The sequence below is a fragment of the Paroedura picta genome, chromosome 8, assembly GCF_049243985.1.
Source record: "Paroedura picta isolate Pp20150507F chromosome 8, Ppicta_v3.0, whole genome shotgun sequence".
Taxonomy (NCBI): Eukaryota; Metazoa; Chordata; class Lepidosauria; order Squamata; family Gekkonidae; genus Paroedura; species Paroedura picta.
This window is the reverse complement of record NC_135376.1, coordinates 65,594,613-65,621,621: the sequence shown is the minus strand read 5'-3', so window position 1 is coordinate 65,621,621 and position 27,009 is coordinate 65,594,613. Positions and strand designations below refer to the sequence as shown.

At 42.2% G+C, this 27,009-nt stretch overlaps 1 protein-coding gene across 1 annotated transcript in view; it reads left to right on the top strand.

The window, feature by feature from the left end:
* Window positions 1-27,009, top strand: part of TCERG1L (transcription elongation regulator 1 like) — a 210,928-nt gene that overhangs the window by 31,771 nt on the left and 152,148 nt on the right. The window contains exon 4 of the mRNA XM_077350138.1: window positions 4,609-4,776. Coding sequence (XP_077206253.1) covers window positions 4,609-4,776 — 168 coding nt within the window. The remainder of the gene's footprint in view (window positions 1-4,608; window positions 4,777-27,009) is intronic.

Genomic DNA, 27,009 nt, shown 5'->3' with positions numbered 1-27,009 from the left:
GGCGGCAGCCATGGTGGGAGGAATCCCCCAGAATATGCGGGCTGCCCGACGTAGTGCTGGAAAGCTTGCTGGGGCTGAAAAGCTTGACACACTGCCTGGAGGCAGCAGCAGTGAGTGGGGGGAATGGGCCCCCACTGCACAATGGTGGGGAATGACATGCCGCTCTCCCACCAAGGTGGGGGTGAGGGGACTCCCCGGTCATCTCCATGGCTCTGCGGAGCCAACAGGAGCATGCAGTGTCCCTTCAGGGACACCGTAGGTTGAGGGAAGGGTTAAGCCGAAAGGCTCAGCTCTTTTGCTTATGCATGGGGCTGGCCCAACCCAGCCACCACTGGCACCCGCAGCATCCCAGGGAACACAGAAGATTCCCTTGTTGCATTTCTTTTGGGGTGCTGTGCCGGGTCAGAGCTGGGATGGCGGCAGCAGGGTGCATAATCAGGGCTGCCCTACTGCCGCCATCCCGAATTATCACCCCCGTGCATAATGGGACTTGGAGGAGCAACTTTATCCTATTTGAATTTGTCTCTGCCTCATCTGCTCTGTACTGGTACTGCTTACCGTGTTGCCCAGAAAGTTGAAGTTCTCAAATTCCCTTTTCATTAAAAATATGGCAATCTCATTTACATTTGTGCACTTTTTCCAGATTGATGATGGTAGAGTTTTGTGACCATTTCCTTGCTGAAAGATACCAGAAGATTGAAGATTCTGTTTTTTTCCTATCGTGTTAAATATCCTTAATCTAGTAACATCCATTTACACTGCCATTATAAAAACCGTTAAATTGAAATCACCAAGACAGTTATTTTCAGTACGGTTATTCTGGAGGACTGGTTTGTAGACTGCAATTATGGGCCAAAGTAGATGTGATGGTAGACGATTTCCTGCAGAGTTATTTTTTAGGCTTAATAGCAGCTACATGGGAGGGTAGTATACACATTTAGTTGTAGTAGCAGTAGCAGTAGCAGTAGCAGTAATAATAAGGATCTGTACTTCTTGTCTTGCAAGTCTTGAAAGTCTTTAACTTGGCCTTGGTCTTGGCCAGAGATGTGAGCCAAAAAGAGCTAAAGGGCTCTTGAGCCCATTGCCATGTTGCCTGATGCCTTGCAGGAGCTGGACCGGTAGATCCACACCCGCAACAGCAGTGAATAAACCCAGGATGTAATGAGTGCTCATTTGTTGCTCATTGTTGATTTGCATTGGAATTTAATATTTTGTAATTTATGTTGAATCCTCACATCAGAGAAAAGTGGGGTGAAATATTTAAATACGTAAATTAAATCAACAATTTTTGACAGGAAGTCTACCTGGAGCAGGAGTTTGCTTGATACTAGTTCTGCTATAGAGCATAGCTGTCTAAAGATTCTGGGTATGTTTAGCGTTGTTCCCTTAATAGTCTCTGATTAGATAAGCAAGATTTCATCTTCCCCGTTGTTTCAGCTACAAAATCCCCATTTGGATTTTTCATGTCCTTTGTGATTCTTTATTTTTGTGTCAGTTGATTTCCTCACCCTGATTTCTTATCCCGTCAATTTTTTTTGCATCAATAATGTTAAATGCAAGACATATCTTATACATATAAATGACATCTATGATGATAGATAGATTATATGTATGTATGCAAAGTGTGTGCTTTACCAATTTTTCTATAAAACCAACAACAAAGGAGGACAGAGAGTTTAAGCTGCTGGCACAAAAATGAATGGCTGTAAACAAAAATGAAACAGGAAAGATTTGCTCATTTGGTTCCTTCATCCAGGCCAGTTAAATTTTAACTGCTAGCTGAGGGTGCCTGAATCCCTAACGATCAAAGGAGCAGAAACCAGGATCTGTATAGCATGCAAAAGAAAACTGAACAAATATGCTTGAAAGGCGGGGGAGTAGCAAATGCCCCCAAATGCCTGAAGTCATGACTCGGTTCAAACAGAGATTTTCCCAGAATTATTTGTTTCCTCTTAGTGCCTGAAGGATTTCTGTCTGAACTGCAAACATTTGCTAAACGACATAATAAGCTAATGATTGCTTAATTTTTGAATGCACAGCTCAGTACAGAGAGGGTAACAGCTGGTGATTGTCAAATTAGCTTTCCTTAAGATTTTTACTATCCATTTTCCTTGTTTAGTTAACTTACTTAGCCATGATTGAATGCCAAAGGTCTCCCCCGAAACCTGTTCCCTATAGAGGTGCAAGTTAGGGAGGAAGAGATTAATTCTTCTTTATTGCAGCAAAACCCTGCTCTTTTTATAGGGCTCTCATTTCAATCAGCCACATTACTTCTGTGACACTGCCTCGCTTTATGGCAGTTTGCGCAGCAATGGCTGTCTTGCCCTTTCCTCTGCATTTGCCACAAACGATGCATGCTAGAGGACCAGTGGCCAGCCCCAGCTCTGAGCCAGTATGCCTTGACAGTATCCATATTTGCACATTTATGCTTGTCCTATTTGCAGTTTATAGTCCTAGACTTCTACAAAAATTGTATTATGTAGTCCTTAGGCCAAGTTATTTAATTTCATTTTTAGGACCTGAGCTACAGGCACAACTGTTGTCATCTACTTTCTTGTTCTTCAGGCTTCCAAAAACCCCAAAAGTGGCAGGATCATGCGGAATGTGGTTGGGAAGGATAGCTGTGTACATGCCCACCAGGGGACCCTCCCATATATAAAAAGTAATTCTCACCCATTCAGGAAACCCTTCCAGGGTAGTCAAGAAACCCCGGGTTTCATGAAACCTTGTTTGAGAAAGCCTGTTCTTTTTATTGTAACCTTGTTTGTGTGCTTATACAATAATAACCTATCACTATTTATTTAAATTTATTTTAAATGTAATTTTATTTGTATTTTAAATTTTGCATTTTAAATTTATTTCGTACACTGCCCTGAGCCAGTTCGCTGGGAGGGCAATCTAAAAATCCAATAAACTAAACTAAACAAAGAGGAAGACCCAGCATAAGATGTACTGAGTCAATAAAGGAGCCCATTGCCTTTCATTTGCAACCCTGAGCAAGGTGATAGGATTTTTGGGAGGTCCTTAATTCATAAGATTGCCAACTTGATGCACAGAACACATGCATGCAGGAATCCTTAAATTAGATGCAATCCAGTACTTCTTAAACTGAATTTTATACATTCATATTTTTTGAAATAATAATTTCATTCCATGTCCAACTTTTTCTTGACCATGTGTATTTATACATGCTAAGCTTCTCCATTGCCATTAATATCAAACTCATACTCAGCATTCTTTTTCTGGAAATATTTGCTTATTCAATACCCGTGCTAGTAACATTCCCACTGCAATAATGAAATTTCTGTTCAGATTTCTACCTTTCTGTTTAGCTCCTGCTAAGAATACGTTGTCCATCTGATTACTTTAGTTGCTTATAAGGTGGTTCAAAACCATTTTACAGCTAGATATGAACGTTTAGAAAACACAAAATAAGGGATACATTTAATTGCAAGATAAATTCTTTGCTTAACTACTTAATTTTGACACACCACTGCTGACTGCTTTGAACAACTAGCTACATTTCTGAGAGTCATGCCAATTGGGTTATGCTCCCAGCTATATAATGATTTTGATTGTTATTAGAGAGGTATGTTTTTTTTTCATCAGAGGCGCAAGGGATGCAATATAACCTCATTCACTTTCATTCTCAAAGCTGTTCTCTGAGGTAGACAGGCCCTGATTGCAGAGAGACGAAAAACTGAAGTACCAGGAGTGATGTCACATGAATGAAAAGAGCTTCAGAGAGGCATAGGATTCTTATATCACTACCAATGCTAATTTTCTGTCCCCAAGAAGTTCTCCTCTGCTTTAATCAAGCTGATTACACTACACATTGTACCTTTGTATCCTGAGTTCATTCTTTGAACCACCCCTCCCATCTTCTCAGCGTTCTGCACATAATCTAAAGCAACCTTCTTTATACACTGCAAGGGAGATGTAGCAGCACATTGTATTAACTATATCTGTGTCCTGAAAGACTTAAATACTGATGTCTCTTATTCATGCCAATGATATGGGTGTGTTTGGGCACCATCTACTGCTTTTCAGCAGCACTACTGAAGCATTAGACCAGGAATTCCCAACCAGGGGTTCCTGGACCCCTGGGGGCCTTTGGGAGCTCTAAAGGGGGTCCACATTCTTTTTCCTCCTGCCTAAATAGACTTGGCCGCACACTAGGGAACTGTCTGCCTCCAGAAGAAGCACTTGGTGGGTAGGCTATCAGTGTAAAAATCAAAGAGGGGAGGGAGTCGGTTGTGGCATGGCTTGGGGTGGTGGTGTCTGGGCTGTCTTCTCAGCTCCTGCCCTTCTTTCTGATCTATATGAGGCAAAGCCACTGTAATTGCAGTAAAGTTGGGTGGAGGAAGTAAAAGAAGGTTGAAGGATCTGGATGGCTACTCCACTTCCAGGGATCATGACAGGAAGGTGTGGCCAGCTGACATCACTGCTGGGAGTCCTCTAAGTCTGAAAATTTATTTCAGAGGCTTCTCCGCTGTCAAAAGTTTGAAAAAAGCTGCATTAGACTGTTGAGTAGCCAATGTATTATGAATGGCAGAGTTTTCTAGTGTTCCCTAAAAATAACATAAACCCTCCTTGATTTTTCCATAGGTGGTTGCCTTAAACATGCTGGCAGTAACCAGACAATTGCATTTGCCGCAGCCATGGTGTCAGTAGATGCAGAAGCCCCTCAGGGACCATCAACAGCCAGTGTCCAGCCATGTCATGTGCTCACCTTGTCACCAATTAAAATACCAGTGCTGACATCACCTTTCCCAGGTAAGGACCATCCTTTTGATCCCTGAGACTTTATAGAGTTATCTCTGTGATGCACGACTTGAGAACCAGAACAACTGTTGCATGATAGAGTTCATGATGTGGATTTCCAAATTAACTGTGATGGAAGTTAAGGCCAACGAAGAATGTTTCACCTTTGAGGTCAGGAGTAGAAAATGAGAAGCATGGTTCCTGACCAAATACAAAATGTCTCTGTCTTCACTTAATAGAAGGTAACATTTTTGCCCCTTTTCCATTTCTACCTACTTTGGGGACTTGAGTTAGAGCCTTCTTTTGCAATATTCATTTATTTTCTTCATTTGTTTGAACTGTGTGGCCTTCAATGATGACTTGGCAATGGTTGGGATGATATGGTGGCATCAGATGATAATTCAGTGTTGTGTGAGGTCTGGAAGTGTTGACACATGCTGTTTAAATTCCCAAAGTATGGAGATCAGATTGGGTGTGCAAACACATATCTTGTTATGAAAGCTGTTGCCAACCACGGTGCAGAAAGGAGTGTCAAGAAGTTGTGAAAAATAATAGATTTTATGAGCGGGGAGGTGTAGAATAAAATATGCAACTCATTCGATGAGACACTCAGCATCACAAAATTAGGACGTTGTTCAAGAAAATAGACAAGGAATCAGTGCATAATTCAGTCCATTTCACAAAGATAATGCAGTGAGTCTGATATCTAGATGAATAGCTTTATGTCAGATTCTCGTGCTTTCAAAACTTCTTGATAGGGTTCACTGAAGGGACAGAGACCAGGATGTGGTGGTTGGTGTTAGTACCAGGAGCATGTAACATCTTTCTGTTTCTCTACTGAGTCAAGAAAGACGTAGATAAAATTGAAAGGGTACTCAAGAAGGACATAGATAAAATTGAAAGGGTACAGAGGAGAGGGACGAGGATGATCTGGGGCCAAGGGACCAAGCCCTATGAAGATAGGTTGAGGGACTTGGGAATGTTCAGCCTGGAGAAAAGGAGGTTGAGAGGGGAGATGATAGTATTTGAAAGGTTGTAATTTGGAGGAGGGCAGGATGCTGTTCCCATTGTCTGCAGAGGAAAGGACATGCAGTAATGGGTTTAAACTACAAGTACAACGATATAGGCTAGATATCAGGAAAAAAATTTTCACAGTCAGAGTAGTTCAGCAGTGGAATAGGCTGCCTAAGGAGGTGGTGAGCTCCCCCTCACTGGCAGTCTTCAAGCAAAGGTTCTATTGGAAACCAGAGCATGGTTGTTAACAATCAAGTTCTGGCTTCGCATTCATTTTAGATCTGACCCCAATAGTCTAATTTCCCTCATGCTATTTGAACATTAGTCATCTACTTGGTTAAGACACATTGAGGGGAAAATTAAATCTATAGGGATATCTTTAGACTCCTTGTATCTGATATCTGAAAAGACTGCATTTAATTTAATTAAACGCAGACTGTTAGACATAACTGCAGGAAGTTAGCAGTAAAGCTGGAAACGTTTGCTCGCCATTGAGCTTGGGGATCTCACCAAGCTCTCAGCCCCTAACTGCGTACTTCTACCATCTAATCATCCCACAACAGCGTAGAGCATTCTTGTTAGCTAGAACTAATGCTCTACCTTCTGCTGTTCTATATGGGAAATTTCAACAGATCCCGTATTCAGCTAAGTTGTGCCCATGTGGACAATGCTGTATAGAATCAATTACACACGTTTTCTTCCATTGTCCATTTTATTCTTCGATCTGAGCCAAATTTCTTAACTCACTGCTGTGTAAAAGAGAACTGCATTCGGATGAACGAAAGATTCAGTTTCTTTTGACACCCCAGAACCCTGATATAATTGAACCAGTAGCAAAGTTTTTACATCTTGCCATGAGAAATCGTGAATGTATTATGTCTAAAGCATGATCTTTGCCTTTGTTCTCACTAACAGTGGATCCTTTTGCCCTTTCCCTTCTTATATTGTACTTTTATATGCTATTAAAGGCTTGTTGTTGTTGAGTTGAAGCAAAGGTTGGATACATACTTTTCTTGGATGCTTTAGGATGCTTTGGGCTGATCCTGCGTTAAGCAGGGGGTTGGACTAGATGGCCTGTATGGCCCCTTCCAACTCTATGATTCTATGAGTCATTTTTGCAGGCACTGTTCTTTTTTCTGAAGGTGAATATATTGATGGACAGATCCATATTTTGTTGTTTCTTTTTATTCTTTTTATTTATTTATTATATTTATATACCACCCTCCCTTGTGGCTCTGTATACAGTTAAGAAGACCATTCTGCCTTCTTTGTTTGAAAAAATCTCTAAATTTTGTTTGTTTTGTGTCAATGTATTTTATAGCCATTTATATAGAAACAGGCAATATTTCTTTCAAACTTCATTAACATTGCCATAAACATTAACATCACCAAGAAATCTTAAAAATAAACTTGAACTTTTAAATACGAGTTGTCATGAGATCTGGTAACAAGGTTCGGTGACTCAATTCAGTAATAATAAACTGTCACTTGAGATTCCAGAGAATCAAAGAACTTGATCAAGGGCTGCTTCTTGTAGGAAAGCTTTTCCATTCTACAACCAAGTTTAGTAGGTTTTGTTTTGTTTTCCTTGTTGCTAAAATAATGCTGCTGATTCAATTTTTCATTATTTGCTTGAAGGTTTAAAATGTCTTTTAAATTTTTAATTATGTTTTCCACTTTGAGAATTCATGTAGTTATAAAAATTCAAATAAACCAATAAGCTTCATGTATGCAAAGGAACACACATATAACATTTCTCTGTGTACTGAAAGGAATTAAGTTGCTTTCACATTTCAGAAGACTGTTATATGCACTGGAGAACAGATAGGGTGCAAGATATGTGGGTGTGTGGTATTTTGTATATGCGTATATTAAGGGTGCCTGTGTTTACAGCTATGTAAGCATGTTTCTGTTCAATTCCTGGTTTTAGTGAAAAAATACTGGCATGTCTCCTATCACTTCACTGAGTAAAACTTGAAGCCATTTGCTGGTCTATGACTGTATTAAATAAACTGAATTAAAGCCTAAGGGGACTTCCTCCAACAAGTGTTTCTTCCTTCAATGAAAGAGCCATTTACGTTATAGTTTCAGATGGTGGCTATTTTAGTCTTCAATAGAGCAGCTATATTCATGACCAGTAGCACCTTAGAGTCTAAAAAGTATTTCTTGATATAAACTTTCAAGGGTCAAAGCTCCCTTCATCATACACAAGTAGATATGGACATCTATTTTAAATTTTGCAAGGGATGTATTCAAATAGGTGGTCCCATAGCTACACAGGCCCCTTCCTGCATAAGGCCTTAAAGGTTAAGACCAAAACCTTGAACTGGATCCAGAATTCAACTGGGATCCAGTGTAGCTGCTGGAGGACTGGTCAAATATGGACCCTCCAGGGAGTTCAGGTGAGAACCTGTGTGGCTACATTCTGGACCAACTTCAATTTCCAGAGCAGGGACAAAGAAAGTCCATGTAAAGTGAATTGTAAAGTAATACAGTCTGGATATGACTGTTGCATGGATCACTGTGGCTGGGTGCTCCAGGGCCAGGTAGGCTACTAATACTTAGCTTCGAAAAATTCCAGCTCTTATAACTGGAGCCTCCATTGATAGGGAGGTGTCAACGTTTACACCCACATTCCTGGCCATTGGTGCAGTTGAGAGCTGCACACCATCCAGTTTTGATAAGCACACTTCCTTATCTGATCCTTTCCTACCCAGCCACAGGACCTCTGTTTTCAAAGGGTTAGGCTTGAGGTAACTTGCTCTGAGCCAATCCACTGGTGCCTCCAAAAATTCAGATATATTGGTTAGTATCATAATCTTGTCTATCTATGCTTGTTTACATCATTGGTAAACATCTTCTGAGAAACTTCAAGGACAGAGTTGTGGTGGAACGTTCTGCCAAGTCACAGACAACTTATGCTAACCCCATAGGGTTTCAAAGGCAAGAGACAAATAGAGATGGCTTTTGCCATCACCTGTCTGTATGGAGCAACCCTGAATTTCATTGGCCATCTTCAAACCAGGTACTAACCAGCACCAACATTACTTAGATTCTGAGATCTGATGAAATTGGGCTAGTGAGGGCTTTCAAGGTTATGGCAAGAGCAAAGAAGCCATATCCTACATGGTTAAGGAGAAGGACAATCCTATATCCTTTTAAACAAAAGCATTTTGGTGGAAACCAGGGAAGGACTTCAAACAGAGGTATATGTCAAATGCCAGGACTCCCAGAAGAGAGGAGTATTCAAGGAACAAAATTCTGCGGGGGCCACAGATCAGGGTGAGTTCTATGATTTGTTCTCAAATCATATTTGGCTTGGGTCTATGTGCTGGGATGGAGCCTAGATGGTATCTTGGAGTGGGGACCTGCAGCAGTTTTTGGTAGACCTGGAAAATGTGTTTTTTAAAAATGTACAGCTATTATAGCATTCACGCTATATGAACTACTTGAAGCTCGACAGGAGACTGTAATACCAAGAGCTATTCTATTTTGATAACTGGCTTGGCTTAGCTTTGCAATGATAAACATGTCAGGTTTCGACAGCAGTTGTTTTCCTTTGGAAAATACGGCTGATAGGATATCAAATAGCATGTTAGGAGTGCCTGAGCAATAAACCCATTATCAATCATGCACAAGAAATTGAATTATTCATAGATATTATCTCCTGTAGAATGCACAATAAGTCTTCAAAATAAGCAAAACCGAAAACAGAGTTTTTGAATAGGGCAGACACCTCTGGCAAGTGAGGCCTTGCTTGTTCCTGTTCTTTGGCATATGGCATTCTTGACAATAATGCACAAGGAATGTGGATTGGGAGTGAGACTTCAGATCATCAGGTGCACGTTGCCGCAACCTAAGGCTAAAAACTCTATAGTCTTAACAACCAGAGGTCTAACAATTGGACTACTGACCCCAGCTGAAAATTGCTGCACACATCAGAACATAAGAGAAGCAGTAGGATCAGGCCAATGGTCCATCGAATCCAACACTCTGCATCATACAGTGGCCAAAACCCAAGTGCCATCAGGAAGTCCACCAGCTCTGACAGAACTTCACAACCCCTCCCACTATTGCCCTCCCCCCATCCACCAAGAATACAGAGCGTCACTTGCCCAGACTTAGTGTTACATCTATAACTTGTGGCTAATTGCCACTGATTGACCCAGTGCAGATTAGATCGAGGTCTCACAGGTAACAAATAAGACAAGATGTAGGATGGGCTATGAAGACAGGAAGAAATTTGAGTTTTGGTTGCTGGGGCTACTAGAGACACCAGAGACAGGTATCAGGATTACCATCTTATGTGTGTGGATATAACTTCTGTAAAATATAACTCCTGTAAGAAAATAGTAGAGCTGAACTTCTGAAATTAGTTGCAGTGAAAGTAGGACTCTGGCTGGACTGGCCATCATTGACAGAGGTTCCATAGGGGAGGAGAAGGCAATATGTGAATGTGTGTGAAGAATTCAGAAAAATATGTTGCATCCCATAGGTATCTTTGCAAAACACAAGATCTTCTTCCACCTTTAACTATCGAATGTTAATTTTGTGTGATTTTCTAGGGCAAATAATAAAAGTTCATTAATGTAAAGCATAATCATATGCAAATGTTCCAAAATGTTTTATGTAAACCTCCCAGAACCGTAGGGAAGGGCGGAATAAGTAAGTAAGTAAGTAAATAAATAAATAAATTACTGTATCCTCTGCAGCCCATTACAGATATGAATGGAAATTTTATTTATATTTGAATGCTTTTGTTTGTTAGTAATGTTTATTCGAGAGCCAGTTTGGTGTAGTGGTTAGGAGTGCAGACTTCTAATCTGGCATGCCAGGTTCGATTCTGCGCTCCCCCACATGCGACCATCTGGGTGACCTTGGGCTCGCCATGGCACTGATAAGACTGTTCTGACCGGGCAGTGATATCAAGGCTCTCTCAGCCTCACCCACCTCACAGGGTGTCCGTTGTGGGGAGAGGAATGGGAAGGAGACTGTAAGCCACTTTGAGCCTCCTTCGGGTAGGGAAAAGCGGCATATAAGAACCAACTCTTCTTCTTCTTCTTCATTTTATATTCTTGATTATAATTAATACACATATTCTATGTTATTTAATTAATACACATTCAGATAATTTATTATTTTCTTTATACACTATCTTTGATTTCAAATGTATATAAATATTAAAACAGATATATAAAAATAAATAGGAAACCTGTGTATTTGGGTGGGACTTGAAACAGTTCCAGTACTACACAATTGAGACCACATTCTCAGAGAAAAAAACCCTGAGACTTATCTAAAGGGGCCATTGCCACTGCGGGGGAGGAACGCCGACAGGGACCTGGCTGGTGGGAGAGATCTCCCAGCCCGGGTATCCTCTGGGCAGCACGTGCATTGGCACGGTGATGGGGGGGGGGGGCGTGGCTGAGCCTGGTATCTGGTAAAAGGATGGCCTAATGTTGTTCAGCCCCTTTTCCTCCTGAAGGTGTCCAAAGACACAAAACCCTCCCTCCCTGTTTATGAATTGTTGGACCCTTTGTTGGATGTCTAATTGTATTATTGTTTAATTGTCACAGCCAGCAGAAGTGAAGCATGGATAGGATCAATTTTGGGGCAGCCCAGATTGTGTGCTGGCCTCCCCTAGGATTGGGGGGGGGGGCTTAAGGAGCTGTGTGGACGCGGAGCCTGATTGAAGGCTATATCTCCAGGGGGCAGGAGAACCCAACAGAGGCTGATGCCTACAGGGATCACTCCATGTTGCCTCCCTCCCTTTTCAGCCTGTCATTTTGTCTGGGATTTTTGGGCTGAATAGCAAATGCAATCCATTGGGGGTAGGTACCTGTGGGCTGCCTTGTGGTCGGATGACCACAAGAGGGCAATATCCTCTTCCCATGCTTACCACACTCAATGCTGTATAAAGGCTGTGGCCAAATATTTTATGCCAAATTATGGTTGTCAGTGTCCTCATTAGGCGGTCAATATCCCCCTGCAAGACAATTATCTCAGGAATCTCACAAATTCCAGGCAGATAAGAGAGAAAGCATTAGTACTTTAGAGGGAATAAAGTTTCTACTGTCAGTGATGTCTGAATCATCATGTGACTGGGTTTTGACTCGTCTCCCAGATTCCTCGTGAGTTTTGTTTCTTTCTGATAAACCTAGACCAGGACAGTGAGGGAAGCTAAAGACTACCCTCCACCAGCTAACTTCTAGTATCTGTGTCTGAAGAAAAATGGGTGATAGAGCTTGTGGATAGGAGCTATTGGCCACTTTGAAATGCAACCCAAGCAGAGAAGCACTACTGGGAGAATACCTGTGGGGTCGCTGAATTAATACGAATTATGAGTGGGACAGTATTTGTTTTCTGAACTGCTGTCCCCATACATCTTTCAGGATTTCACAGGTAATATCTTTAGTAGAACGCTTCTTAGAGTAATAAATCTGGTACCTGTTTTCTGCTGCAAAGTAGCTTACTCAGGATATTTTCTGTGGAACAATTGACAAGATACTGAAGTGAAATTAAAGTTCTTTCTCCTGAAAGAAAAATAATAATGGTCAATTGGTCAAAAGTAGTACTCGGTTGCCAAGAACAAAATTACATTTGGTTTCTCTGCAGAACTTAATGATTGGGAAAACATCAAGGAAACATAATCTAATATAAAGATGATCCCTTGTGTAGAATATATTTTACAGAAAGGCTGCCTTTCACTGAAAAAGATCACTGTGTTGACATTTATAAAGCATGACTTATTGGCCTCAACCCTTATCAAAATAAATCTTTGAAATAACACCATCTGTAAACTCTAGAGATGGTTGTATGTTTTAATGATTTGATTTCTTGGATAGTATGATAATGAGCTCTCTTCTTGTGTTTGCCTTCCATAAAGTTGAGATTGGCCAAGCTTGTTGTAATGTGTACAGAACTGTAAAATAGAAGAATGGGTCATATGTATCTTCATGCTGTCTATTTAACAGTTGTCTCTGTGGTTATATAATTATGTTAGGTAGAAGCTTCAGAGTCATTTCTACTGAACAATAGTGTTACTGAAATAATTTCCAGTACATTTGAAGGCATTGTGGGAAAAATGTGTTTGATAGATTAGGAAACTAATTGCCCAGTCTTGCTTATCTAACTCCGTAAGAACCATTGGCAGCACTGCAATAATAAATGCCTTAGTCTGTTGATCACCATGGAGAACTAGTTGTGCATAAAATGATGTCTCCAAATGTGAATGCACATCCTGAGTCTCACACAGCAGTTCTACTGATGCAGGGGCCTGTCAATGATTTTTTTTTAAATATATATAATATTCTTCCCTCCTGAAATTCTTTTTCTCCAAAACTCATTCGGCAGAACATCCGTTGGAAGTTTCATTCCTGTTTTACATCCATCAATTCTAGTTTTTAGTGCTTCTTCAGTTGATTGCAATATTTCCAGTTGAAGAAGGCATTCTGGTTGTAGAAGGAAGAAGCTTCCCGCTATCTTTCAGTTGATAACAATTGACTAAACCACAGCTGAACAGAGTTTGAGTCCTATGGCACCTTTAGGACCAACAAAACTTTATTCAAGACATAAGCTTTCATGTGCATGCACCCTTCTTCAGTTGATCGTTCTGAGTCATCAGCATAATAAAAGAATGATCAGCCAGTAGAGGCATGGGTTGGGTGTAGGTGGGGTGGGACTGATTTCCAAATAGGGTTTCCTGTGGACCTTAAGGTGAAAAATCATCCTGTCCCTTTAATGGAACTTTTTTGGGATTCTATTCACCAGTTGATTTTATTTACTTCCATGCCATGAAAAGCTTCATTTGCCCATTTCCATATATTAAGTCTCTTAAATGGGTAGAATATTTTTTTTCTCTAAACTGTTGGCATCTCTGTCTCCCAACCTTGAACATAAATAGTAATTATCAACTTTTTTTGTAAATGATTGTAAATCCAATACGTTCAGCAGATTCATCTTCACCCTTCAGTTTAAACGGCAGCTGCAATTTTCATTTCGTTTAAAAGAACCCACTTAATTTTGATTTGAACAAGTGAACATACAGAAGCCTTTTACATTCCTATGGCCCACCATGAGTTGCAAATTAGGAGCTAGACTCAGGGATGCATGTTCTTTACCCCCTTCCTCCCTGTCTTAAGAGGATAGCTACAACTATTTCTCAAAGCAGCAACTTTGAAGGTGAAAAATCATCTGTTCTGGAGCAAGTTAAAGTAATTTCCTTGGCCTGTGAAATATTCCCAGATCACTTTGTCTATGAAATCCTAGGGCAGAATCTGCCGGCCATCCCAAGGTGATTAACAAAGATAATAAAGCAAACAGAAGGCTTTTGGCAATAAAGGTAAAGGTAAAGGTATCCCCTGTGCAAGCACCGAGTCATGTCTGACCCTTGGGGTGACGCCCTCTAGCGTTTTCATGGCAGACTCAATACGGGGTGGTTTGCCAGTGCCTTCCCCAGTCATGACCGTTTACCCCCCAGCAAGCTGGGTACTCATTTTACCGACCTCGGAAGGATGGAAGGCTGAGTCAACCTTGAGCCGGCTGCTGGGATTGAACTCCCAGCCTTATGGGCAAAGCTTTCAGGCGGCTGCCTTACCACTCTGCGCCACAAGAGGCTCTCTTTGGCAATACAGGCTGTGAATCAATATCAATACACCTTGTTATTGTAGGGTCTTTTTAGTCCAGCCAGAGAAATCTGATCCAACATCACTTTGACAGCAGTATAGAGCTAAAGAATTTTAGACTGCAATGCTGAACTGAAATGCATGTTTGTGCATTTAGCGGACATTTCAAAACCAAAAAAAGGGAACCGAAACCCAACCTGAACAAAAGTCAGGAACCCAAAAGTTGAGCTGCAAAAACAAGCTGTATTTGGAGGACATGCCACTTGCCAAATGCACCATAGATCTCTGCACAGACTGACAATTTATGAACATCAACAGCACTATCTCCAGGATAATTCAAACCACATACCTTTGATTTGCTTGGTAACATGTCACTTACCAGCCAATCAGATCTGGGCATGGATAGATGAACTTCTACTACATACATCATCTTAGGTTAGTAACATTTGCCACACCAGTCACTGGTGCCCCGAACACACAGCCCAATAAACTACTTTTTCTTGTTTTTAAGTAACAACAGATAATCTCACTTTGATATTAGTGGTAAATTGGTCTCAATAGTACCACTCTAGCACTCTGGTGCTATAACGCTCACCTTAGGACATTAACCCTCCAAAGAAGACTGTGGGGCATAAAAGTGTGTGTGTGTGAGTGCGGGGGTGGGGGGGAGAGTGGCACTCGTGCTTCAGAGATGACTCATTAATGGAAAGATATTTTCTGTGTGAAATTCCAATCCCTGTATCACTTTACTTGAAAACAGAACAACAATAAATAACATCCCATTTAGAACAGTAATGTGAAAAAACCCAGATCCTAATTCTATAGACTACATTTTCTATAAGAGAACCTGAAACTCACAGACGAAGATAATGGGCTCACAGCATTATGCTACGCCATAGTCCATAAAACAGTTGCCTTACTTATCTCTAGTCTTGCATTATATATTTAGTAGATGATAATTTTAAGCATCAGGTGGTATTTACAGAGCCATGATTGCTTCTATTTTAATTTAGAAGAATTAATGTTGCATGCCATTGTTTCTCCCAGGTCTTTTCCCCCGTATTCTTCAATTTTTACTTATTTGTTTGCTTACCTATCCGTGGACCATCCAAAAGGGTAGATTATTGTACCTGCCTGCAGAGGTACAATAAAGCTTTCTGATTGAAATCTTCAGTGCACCTGCCTACTATAAACTTGTTCTCACCTAGAAGGAAATAAATATCTCTGTTTGCAATTGTCTGAATAGTAATTTCAGGGTCTTTCCAGACATAAATGAAAATTGGCATAGGTGTTAAGCTTTTGGAACCCATCAGCTGTCAGATTTGATTCCCATTTGAAGGGCAAAGGACACCTGGAGTTAGAAATTGGTTATCTATTTTATGATCATAGTATCAAGATGATGCAGGCCAAAGCATAATGTTACCTTTTAAGCTGAAGAATTATGTTATTTGTTTTCATATGCCCTCCTACAATTCACTGGAGTGAGAAAGGTAAAAGACAAATAAAACTTGGTGGTTATGGACTCTCATATTGTAAATTAGCAACGAGTACAAATATTAAAAAAGACACCATCTGCCTTATAAACCATTTACCACCTGTTCTCTTGCTTTCAGACTTATTTAATGGTTTGAATTTTATGTTTTAGTTTGCCACTGAACAGCTGGGAAGTGACTAAGTATTTTTCCTATCAGTAACTTAACGGCCAAACAACATTACATGTTAAAAAACTCTTCTTAATGTCAGTGATCTCACCACATGGACTTCCATGCATTTGTCAGCTTCCCTCATTAGCAAATTCTGCTGACAGTAAAACAGGATTTTAATAGCAACCATTATACACATATTATCAGGGGTCTCTTCAAAAGGAAATGTTTCCTCTGCAATAAACATGGTCAAGGTTCCTTTCTGATAAGTTGTAATCCTTATGGCCATTGAAAAAGGTGGCCACCGTAAAGCACGGCTGCCCATTGACGAAATGGAGGGCGGGCAGAAAAAGGCATGCCAGCTTCGTGGTACAGTGGGCTATATGTCAGCTGACTCACACGTGCTGGAGCGGGAGAGGCAGGGCCACCGTGGGCCTATATTAGGCACCACGTAAGAGGCCCTGGTGTGGCTGGATGGCTTCCCTCCCTCCTGCCCATTTGTGTTTGCACTTCTAATTTTGTTAGACACAGCTGTGGTTTAGGGGCACAAGAATGAACCTTTTGGCAGGGGAGGCGGTTTTCATACCAGTTAACCCCCCCCCCACACACACACACACACTGAGGATTACCAGCCTTAACCGAGTGCAGCTAACCTGGCTGGGTAGCCAGGGGTTCGGGGCCAGGCACCTGGGGGAACCAAATGAGTTGGCACCCATCAGCCCTCGATAGGTTGCCTCCCAGAGTAATATTTCTGGCTGGCAAAAGGGGGTTGCTCTCCTGGCTGGAAAGAAGCAGGACCCAGAAGGTTGCCGAGCTCCTTGCATGTTCTAGCAGTCAGACAGCTGCAAAGTAATGGCCATTCTTGTGCCAGGCCAAACTTCTTGTCAAGGGGTTGTATTATTAAAGCTGTGGCCAGTTTAAAGCCAACACTTGTTGTGTCTTTATTGCCAAGACCGCCATCCTGCTAGTCAATAAGTGACAGATGACAAAACACATAGCAGATAAAATATTCTGACTTTCCTCCCTTGCATCATCCTTTTATTGAATGCTCATGGGGTTGTGACCTTTGATCCATGTATAACTCTCATGTTTCTTTCAGAGGTACCTGTAGGGTCCTCTCTCTCCCTTTTTTGTCCATGCAGTATTATTTTCCTGGGAAAGAGACAGCTAAATTGAGTCACAGAAAACATTATTTGGAATAATTCAATTATAAGAAATACTAATCATTTGTGGCTAATTTGCTAATAGACAAAGAGGGGGGAAATCAGCAGTTCATTTATTCACAACAGGTTATTATTTCTTCATGGTTAATGTGGGGTAATGAAGTGAGCAAATTAATCTTTTGTCGCTATTCAATGATTATTGGGAATTGATCTTTCAGATTAATGTCTATCCTTGATACTCGCAGTTGGTTATTTTTGCTTTAGTTAGTTTCCGTAAAAATCTCCCCAAATCCTACGTTTGAAACCATCTGCACACAACTGGTTTAGGAGTATAGCTGTCATCATTCTGTGTCAAATCTGAAATTAAAAGAAAGAATTGGACTTTGTACTGTTTGTGACTGTATGTATGTATGTATTAATATTTATTTATTTATTTATTTATTTATTTATTTATTTATTTATTTATTTATAATGGGATTTGTGCCCCACCCCTCCCAGCAGGCTGGCTTGGGGTGGCTTCCATCGTTTTAAAATCACATATGTAGCTATGTACACATGACTGCATTGCATTTTCTTTTTTTTGGGGGGGGGAGATATCCATATTGAGGGAGCCTGTCGGTGTTTCATCTCAAGTCATCATGATATTCATTGGCCCCAACCAAATGCCTGGTGGAATGCCTGGCAGAAGAGCTCTATCATGCAGATCCTTTGAAACCGAGCCAGCTCATATCCAGTCAAAATGGTTAAATTGTGTTAACCTCAATTACTTTGTCCAAAATGGACCTAAGATGGTTTAAGGAGTTGTTTAATACCAGATCAGTTGAAAGTTCTAGTCTGAAATAGCCTCATTTATGCCATGGGAGCTCTTTGTGGAAAGCCTTTAGATGAAGCTCACATCTTGCTAAAGCACTATGACATCATTGTGTTTCATGAAAGGGCAAAACAGTTGAATGACATTATTATATATTATCTGGCTCTTTGCCTAGCAGGATGGCAATGTAGGCAGCAAAGAAAGACACAACACCAAATCTTTTTGGAATGAATACAAGGCCACAGCTTTTATTAATACAATTCCAGCAGGAGCGTTGGCCTGGCATGAGGAGGGAACCGCCAAAACATAGTCAGCAGACTGTGATTTGACAACAGTCCCAGCTGGCGCCCAGGAGTCCCTGTCATGGCATCAGCCTAAAGCAGAGGTACCACTTGCCAACTGGAACACACCGTGGGAAGATGGTTTTAAGTGGGGCCCACTGGGTGTAAGCCTCTGTCTGAGTCCCCAAACCATCCAGCGATGTGAACATGCCATCCCAGCTGGGTTGGCACACCTGCTCATATATGCACCATCTCTTATGGAGACCCCAATGATGGGAGAGAACTGGTTCATAGACCTGTCTTCCCCAAAAGGAATCCTCCCATGCCAACTGCCAGCTGTGACAAATATAACAATAAACCTCATAACAAAGCTTAACACAGATTATAAAGTAGGGAGGGAGGGAGGGAGGGAGGGAGGGAGGGAGGGAAGCTTCCTGCTGCACCGTCAGGGAGTAAAGAGGCAGAGCATGCTCACTCTGCCCCTTAAGAAGGCATTGGTGATGCCCTCCTCCTCCCCAGCCCACCCACGACGCACTCCAGCAAGCCTCATTAAGAGGCTCATTAAGAGGCTTGCACAAGTGGAGTTCGGGGAAGCGGGAGGAGCGGCTCGTGCCGCAGCATGTCTTCCTGCTGCTGCCTGCTGCTCCGCGTCGGCAACGCGGAGCTCAGGGTAAGTCCCTACTCTGATTTCCAACATCAGAAGGGCTTTTCCACAGTTGCTTTCTATGCAAGACTTGGATATATTTCCTATGAACTGATTCTGCATATCTTAGAAATCACAAAATGATGTATTGTTTGCTTACAGAATCGCAGCATAGTTTACTTTTTTGTAGATAGATGGCCTTTTCTGTTGCTCAAGCTATAACAAGCTAAAGAAAGTGGGCCAGAACACTGATAGAGTCTCTCCCTATCTTTTCTGTCATGCTTATTGTTGATAAAGTATTGATTTCTGTGGATGAAATATAATGGCCAGAAATGCCCTTGTCAGCAAACAGTAAATGTTAAGCATATTCTCCTCCTCTGAAAGAGGAACAAATGACCTGTGAAATGGCTTATTGCACATAGATAGGGTCACATTTAAACATCCTATAGGATGTTTAAGTGGTTAACTTTCCAAATGCCAGTGCAAAAAAAGACACTGCAATCATTTTTGGAGGAAAAAGTGTTAATGAGTACAGGAACAAAAATATTTTTTTCCTTTTAAATTAACTGAAAGACTCTCTTGTCATATTGGGAAGTCATAGATTTCTGAAGTTTGCTCTGTATTGGGTATCTTGAATCATGCTATAATGTTAAACTCTATAATGTTAAACTCTATAATGGGGCAGTTCACTAGATACTCTTGGCTCTGCTTTCTAAGCAGCAATATTTAAAGGAGTAATAGCCAAAAGGGAATACTATTCTTGAAACAGAAGAATAAAAACTGTACACACCAGTGTTTACTCTTTCTTTATTTAGCATATTTATTTGCACTTTGTGTGCATTATTATATTGTTCTTCAAGCAATTGTTTGGTGGAGGAAAAAGAGCTTGTCAAACTCTTCATGAAACATCTTGCTTTAGGTCAAAAAGGCAGATAATATTCTTTATAAATTGCCTGTGATTTCAACTTACAAAATCCAAGCTTTTGTTGCTGTTGTTAAATTGTTTGTATTTTTCATACTTTGGAGCACATATAATGTCCCAAATTCAATTAAGTATTTATTTATTAATTGCATTTCTATGCCACCCTCCCCTGATGCTCAGGGCAGTTCATATGGAACATAAAGAAAAATACATCAAACTCGATTTTGTGTCAAGTAAAATACATCAGTAGTATAATAATAATAACAGAGAATAACTATTTAACAGAACAACAATCAAAGAGGTCCATTGTTCAGTTCAGGTACATGGATTCCTGGGAGGGAGATTCAGGGGACCAGCCATGTTACTAGTTCCAGGTGACCTCAACCAGAAGAGCTCCCTTTTGCAGGCTCTGCAGAACTGTTTTAGTTCTGTTAGGGCCTTGACCTACTCTGGGAGCTCATTCCACCAGTTGGAGGCTGAGACAGAGAAGGCTGTGGCCGTGGTTAAGATCAAGCAGGCTTCTTTTGGGCAAGGGATCACTAGCCAGTTGGAGGTAGCAGAGAACAAAGCTCTTTGTGGGGCGTAGACAGAAAGGGAGTCCATCAAGTACACTGGGCCCTGACCACATAAGGCCTTGAAGGTGATTACCAGAACCTTTAGCCTGATCTGGAATTCAACTGGTAGTTGTTGGAGGATGGGCTCAATGTGGGACCCCCATGGTGTTGCTGTGAGGACCCTGGCCACTGTATTTTGGACCAGCTGTAGTTTCCGAATCAAGGCTAAAGGCAGGCCTGTATAAAGCAAGTTGCAGATGTCCAGTCTAGAGGTGACCATCATATGGATCAATGAGGCTAGGTATTCTGGGGCCAAGTAGAGTGCTAGTAGTTTGGGTTGGTGAAGGTGGTAGAATGCCAGCTGCACTACCCTTCTGATCTGAGCTTTCATTGAGAGGGAAGCATCTAGGATCATGCCCAGGTTTAAGGTGGAGTGAGCAGCTTATAGTGGCACGCCATCCAGGGTGAGCAGATGCACTTCCTCACGTAGTCCCTTCCTGCCCAGCTATAGGACCTCTGTCTTTGAAGGACTGAGCTTCAGATGACTCTGCTTGAGCCACCTTGTCACTTCTTTAAGGCAGCTAGTTAATGCTCCTGGATACCTAATCCACCAGGAGGAAGAGCTGAGTGTCATCTCCATATCGATGGCATCTCAGTCCGAAATTCCATACTAGTTGGGCAAGAGGGAACATGAAGATATTGAATAAAATTGGAGCGAGGACCGCTCCTTGTGGGAGTCCACAAGTGAGTTGTCAGCGGCTTGATGATCTCTCCCATATTGCTACCCTCTGTCTGTGACCCTGGAGGAAGGAGATCAGCCACTGAAGGTCTGTCCCCCATATTCCAGCATCGGCAAGGCGACAAGCTGAAAGCTTATGGTTGACTGTGTTGAATGCTGCTGAGAGATCTAGTGGTACCAGCAGTGCCAATTCGCCTCAGTCCAGCTGGCGACAGAGGTTGTCCATAAGGGCGACTAGCACTGCCTCTATCCCATGGCCAGGCCAGAAACTGGACTGGGATGGGTCTGGGACTGAACCTTCTTCCAGTACATATCACTAGAGAAGTTAGGAATCAGATACATATCATGCTGAATGTACTGTATGCAACAACTGAGGCATTTGCCAGATGTAATCTCTTCCAATTGGAATCCCTGCCTCCTGAATCTATTTCCACATAGATTTTCTCCTTCATTTTAGAATGACTAGTCTGTAGCTTACAATTGTAGCTAAGTTTGATGCTTTCTGCCTCTGAACCTGGAAATAATAGTTAGCTCTCAAGTCTGATACCAGCAACAGTGTATCTATGGTGTGGCAGCTCATGCCCTGGGCACCATACTTGAAGGCAATGCACTGGGCCACATCAAGTTCCCATGAGTGGTGGAAGCTGTGGATTCTGACCTGCCTTTACAAGTTTGACAGCCACCCCAATGGGCAAAGGATCACTCAGCAGTGCATGCACTGGCTGTGGACAACTTTGTCCCTGGCCCCTGCAGACCCAAGGCTGGGTGCAATGGCTTCTTGTGATGGTACAAATCCTACAGCCTTCCTTCTGCTGCTGGCATTGATGTGGGCTATCTCCCAAAAGTTGCCAGTTCCCAGTCCCACTTTCCTGACAGTGGGGACAAATCAAGGAACATGAACTCACGGTGGTTGCCCTCAGTGGGGATGGCAGGATATCAGCTGCTGGGAGGGCAGTTCCCATTCAGGCATTTATCTGTAGAGGCTCCACCCTCCATCTCACCAAGTACCACCCACCCGATTGCTCAGGGTGCTATATAGGGTAGGTGTGCTACTGGATACCAGTGACAGCTATATTGTCCATATATTTGGACAATTTCTACATAATGTATGGCAGAGGCACTCCTAAGTTACTGTTTGTTCCATCCCTTAGCTGAGTATGTCATGGATCAACTGTGGGATTCCATGCATGCAATATATCTGTGCTCATAACTGGACTCAGCATAGTCGTGACACATTCAGAAATACCTGGAGAACTGAGACTGGAGCCTGGGAGAGTTAGAAGGGGAGGGACCTTGGTAGGGTATAATGTCATGTAGTTCAGCGGTCCCCAACCTTCATCTGGTCGGGGACCACCTCCGGAGGTGGGGGAGAGCCAGCGGCCCGGCTGCCGCAGTTAATCAAAAACATGCACGCGCGGAACTGCCGCGCATGCACGTTTTGGCCACCAGGTGGCGCTCACGCATGCGCAGAATTGCAGCGCGTGTGTGTTTTGGCCACCAGGGGGCACAAACGTGCATGTGCGGCAGTTCCGCGCGTGCGCGTCAGCATCGCTGCCGCGCCGGCTGCCACGCCAGCTGCCGCGCCGGCTGCCATGCTGGCCTCTTTCCCCCCCTCTCGCTGCAGGGGGGAGGCAGGTGCGGCCGCTGGCGGCCCGGTACGATGGCCTTTGTGGCCCGCTAGCGGGCCGCAGCCCGGGGGTTGGGGACCCCTGATGTAGTCCATGTAGAATAAATGTTTCAGATCATTTGTAATTCAAAGAGATCTCCAGCCCTCACCTGGAGGTTGGTAACTCTAATTCATCTCCGGCTGCAAAGTATCATACATGTTTAAAGAAACTGTACACAGTCTTCGTAACGGCTAGGTTTGTGTCTGAGCTCTGTGATACTGGTGCATCTACCCCAAAGGTTGGTGAAATCAAACTAAATAATAGAAGTGAAAGCAAGATGAGAGATTTTGCTTCTGCAAGCTAACTAGAAGAGAGAACTCAGTCACAATAACAACATGAGGACACCGGGGAAAAGTTAATTAAGTGTTTTATATGGTAGTTACAGAATTGAAAACTAATTGAATTCTCTCATTCAGGCTAAATGCCATACATTTACATACAGAAAGCCTTTGAAGCCAGAATCTATTCCATTGCTGATCTAAGAAAACTATTTAAGGAGTATTAACAGCAGAGTTAAAGCGCAATGAAAATGGGGTATGGAAATAGTTGTTCCAGGTTTTTTTTTTTCTTTTTTGTCAGTATTCATCAGTGTAGGAATGTATTGATGACATTTTGCTTGGAGAAATAGTAGAAATACTTTAAAAAATAATAATGCTGGCATGGAAACCAAGAGAGATCCACCTTCTATTTCCTTTTGAAATTATGCTGATTAATGATCAAAACAGTGATCCAACTCTGCAAATGGAAAGCAAATCTGTATGTGCCCCTGTTCCCAGATACTTCAGTGGAACCTTCCTTCTCCGCCACCTTCATTCATGACTTTTTCCTCAAAAAAAATCCTTTTCTTTCCACCCTCAATGCATAAATCATCGCTAGAAAACCTCTGTGTGTGAAAACTTACTTAACATGTCTCACACACTTCATTGATTTGACCTTGATACTCAAGAGAGGTCTGAAAAATGATGGCTTCGAGTCACTGTGATTTTAGAAGTATGATTGAAATGCAAGAGGAAAACACAGAAGGGCTAGAAACTGCACAAAAGAACAACCACCCAATGCTCAGATACCAATCAGCTTTGTCTTTTCCCAAACTGTGAGTTGGGTTTTTTTTAAGAGGGCTTAAAGCTAATCATATACAGGGATCATCCTGACAGTCATTTCCATTTGTTTCAATGTCCATGTCTGGATATTAATTTTAGGTACCCAATCATGCCAATAGGGTGTTGTTTTTAGAAACTGTGCCCTTCACCTAAATGCATTGGGTCCTGGTAGAAATAAAATATGCTGCAAATAGCAGCACTCAACAAGGTAAAGGAGATGGGAGCAGAATTAACTCAATTCACGCTTGTTTTAAAATGTAAAACTAGCCCCATTCCCAGTACTATATTCAAATATGTGTAGACTCTTGCATATTAGATGCCCTAACAACTGCTTTTAAATATAATAAAAATGCTGGAAAGATCTGAGACCCTGAATCAGCAGTTGTCTCTTGCATAGATCTGCATCTTCCTCCTCACGGGCTTCTCTCGTGTCTCCTAAGCGTGTGCACATTTAATGGTTACAATAATCTCTGCTTTAATCCCCCACTCAGTCTGCCTGTCAGTTGGTCTGCCTATTGCCAAGAAGACGGAAAGTCTGGCCCTTTGCCTCCCACCTAAGCTTGCCAGCACCTTGCTTAACAGCCAAACAGCTCATTCAAACATAGGATCGAATGAGGAATCCAATAGTGCTTTCGAAGCCAGTGAGATGGTGCAGTGATTGACCGGAAAGGGAGATGCTGTGCTCAGACATGCCAGCCAGCACAATCCAATTTGGCAAGAAGATCAGCTGACACTTCTGGTTGGATGAGATGCCTATGAGCCACAGCTCTGGTCAGTTACATTTTCCTCTCACTGCTCCTGCCTCCTCCCTGGCCCAGTAAAGTGAAGCCAGCCGGTTAGATGTCAGAACAAGAGATCAGAGTTTCCTAGTCTCACTTGCCAGATCCTCCTCCTATCTGTGCCTGCAGCGGGGCAGCGTTTTGTAGCAGAGGACTAGACTTAATAGCTTTCTGATTCCTTCCAGTTACATTAAACAAGGAGGCAGATAGCAGTAAATCCTGACTCACTGGATTGGATCAAAACTAAGATATTAAATGTAAAGATACTTTTTTGCTCAACTGACTGGAAGAGTACCTATAAATGCAATATGCAGTTTCAGTGTCTAAACCTCGATTGTTGGGGCTTTGAAGGGGGAGGCGGAGAGCTGGTATTTCCAGAATACTGACTTTGGAACTGGCATGTTACTGAAGAATGGATTGGCTCCAGTGCAGAATTTGCTTTCGCAATCCAAGCCACTGTTACCTGCAAAGGTGGTTTGTCCCCTTGGAAATTGTATGCAAATTATATTAATCACTTGCAAATGTGATATGCAAATTAGCCAAAGTCTCCCACCACATGATACAGTTCTGTTTTTTTATGTGCAAAGTGAATAATTCAACATTAATTCTCTTTCATTAAGCACCTGATCATGCAATCTTCTATTAGTGAATCCCCAGTGTATAGATGAGTTACAGTGCTGGCTTGCACAATACTATTGAAATGAAAATAGCTGGGGGGGGGGTTTCCCCTCATGAAAATACTATATAATGTTCTTCAATGCATTAGAACCAATAGTGCTTAATAGTGAATTCCTTAGAGCAGCTGTCCCCAACCCCTGGTCTCATGACCGGTACCAGTCAGCACCGGGACATGGATCCTCCTTGTCCTCCCCCCTGGCTGCTGCCTCGGGGGCTGCCCTGCCACTCTGCCGCTGGCTCACCTTTGGTGCTGTCCGGCGGCCATCATGGCTGGGGCTCCCCCTCGGCATGGCATTGTGCAGCTGCTGCTGGCAGTGCCCCCCAGCGGGCGGTGGGAAGTCATGGGTGCCGGCGGGAAAGCAAGTGGAGCAGAGGCTCAGGCGGCAGCGACGTCCCTTGGCAAAAGACTACCCCCCCCCCCGGGCCTCAGTAAAATTGTCAAGCGTTGACCAGTCCCTGGTGATAAAATGTTTTGGGACCACTGCCTTAGAGCCTTAATTCTTGCTCCCCGAAATGTGCATGTACAACATTAAAAACAAAACAGAACATACATGTTACTGGCCATTGTTCTACCTTTTTAGATTGAGCAGTAACAAATCATTTTCTCTTTGCTGAGGAATAATAATAATAATTAAAAAAGAACCACAGTATTGTCCTGATGACACAGCAGTGTCCTGATTAGAAGTATACAAGCTGAAACGGGTTATTTTTCCATGCATACTGTTCAGAAATATTAAAATATTCACAGTAGCCTATTCTGCCCCAGCGTCTGTACAATGTAAAAAGACAAGCCAGAATGTGTTTTGTGTGCTCAGGCATGGATATATTTGGCTGCAGGGAATCTGTAGTTTGCCAAAACATGCTTTGTGAAGCATATGAAGCACAGGTTCAAAGCACACAGTGCAGGTCATGTGTATGCAAACATGGTAAATTACTCAAACGTATGCATGCTCAGACTGCACCAAGGATCTTTATTAGCAAGCAATGTTCAACTCATTTTCACTCCATAAATTGTTCTTGGCCCTGAGAATAAAATCCAGAAAATACAAAGCAGTGCACATGCCCTGATAACATGACTACCAAACACAAAGTTGATATATTTTCTTATGAGAGCAATACCACCTCTGCCTCTAAAGGAATGTAAGGTTTCTGAAAAGCTGATTGTGCAGGCACATGAGATTTGAAGTCTGGTGAACATTAGCAAAACTAATTCCAGTTAGTAAGGGCTTGTAAAACAGCACTGTTCTGTCAGGCCTATGGCTGAGGCCAGAGGTAACATCAATAACACTAGAAACCACTGTGCCCAACCCCACCAGACTGGAAACCTGTGCCCTCCCCCCCCCCCGAAGAAAGCACAATAGACAATTTTAATTATTTAATTACTGTATTTATTATTTTAAAATGTTTGATTTTAAGGGATAATAGAATTGTTTTAACTGTTAATCTTGTGAATGCTGTAGGGATTTATTATATTACGTGTGCATTCTGCCTGAGTTTTGGAAGACAGGGTGGAATATGAACCCCACCATCAATCAATCAACCAATCAAATAATGCCCTAGCTTAGACACATGGCTCACAGGCATACTCTCATTGTATGTTAATTAAACGGAAGAAGGAGAAGTGAAG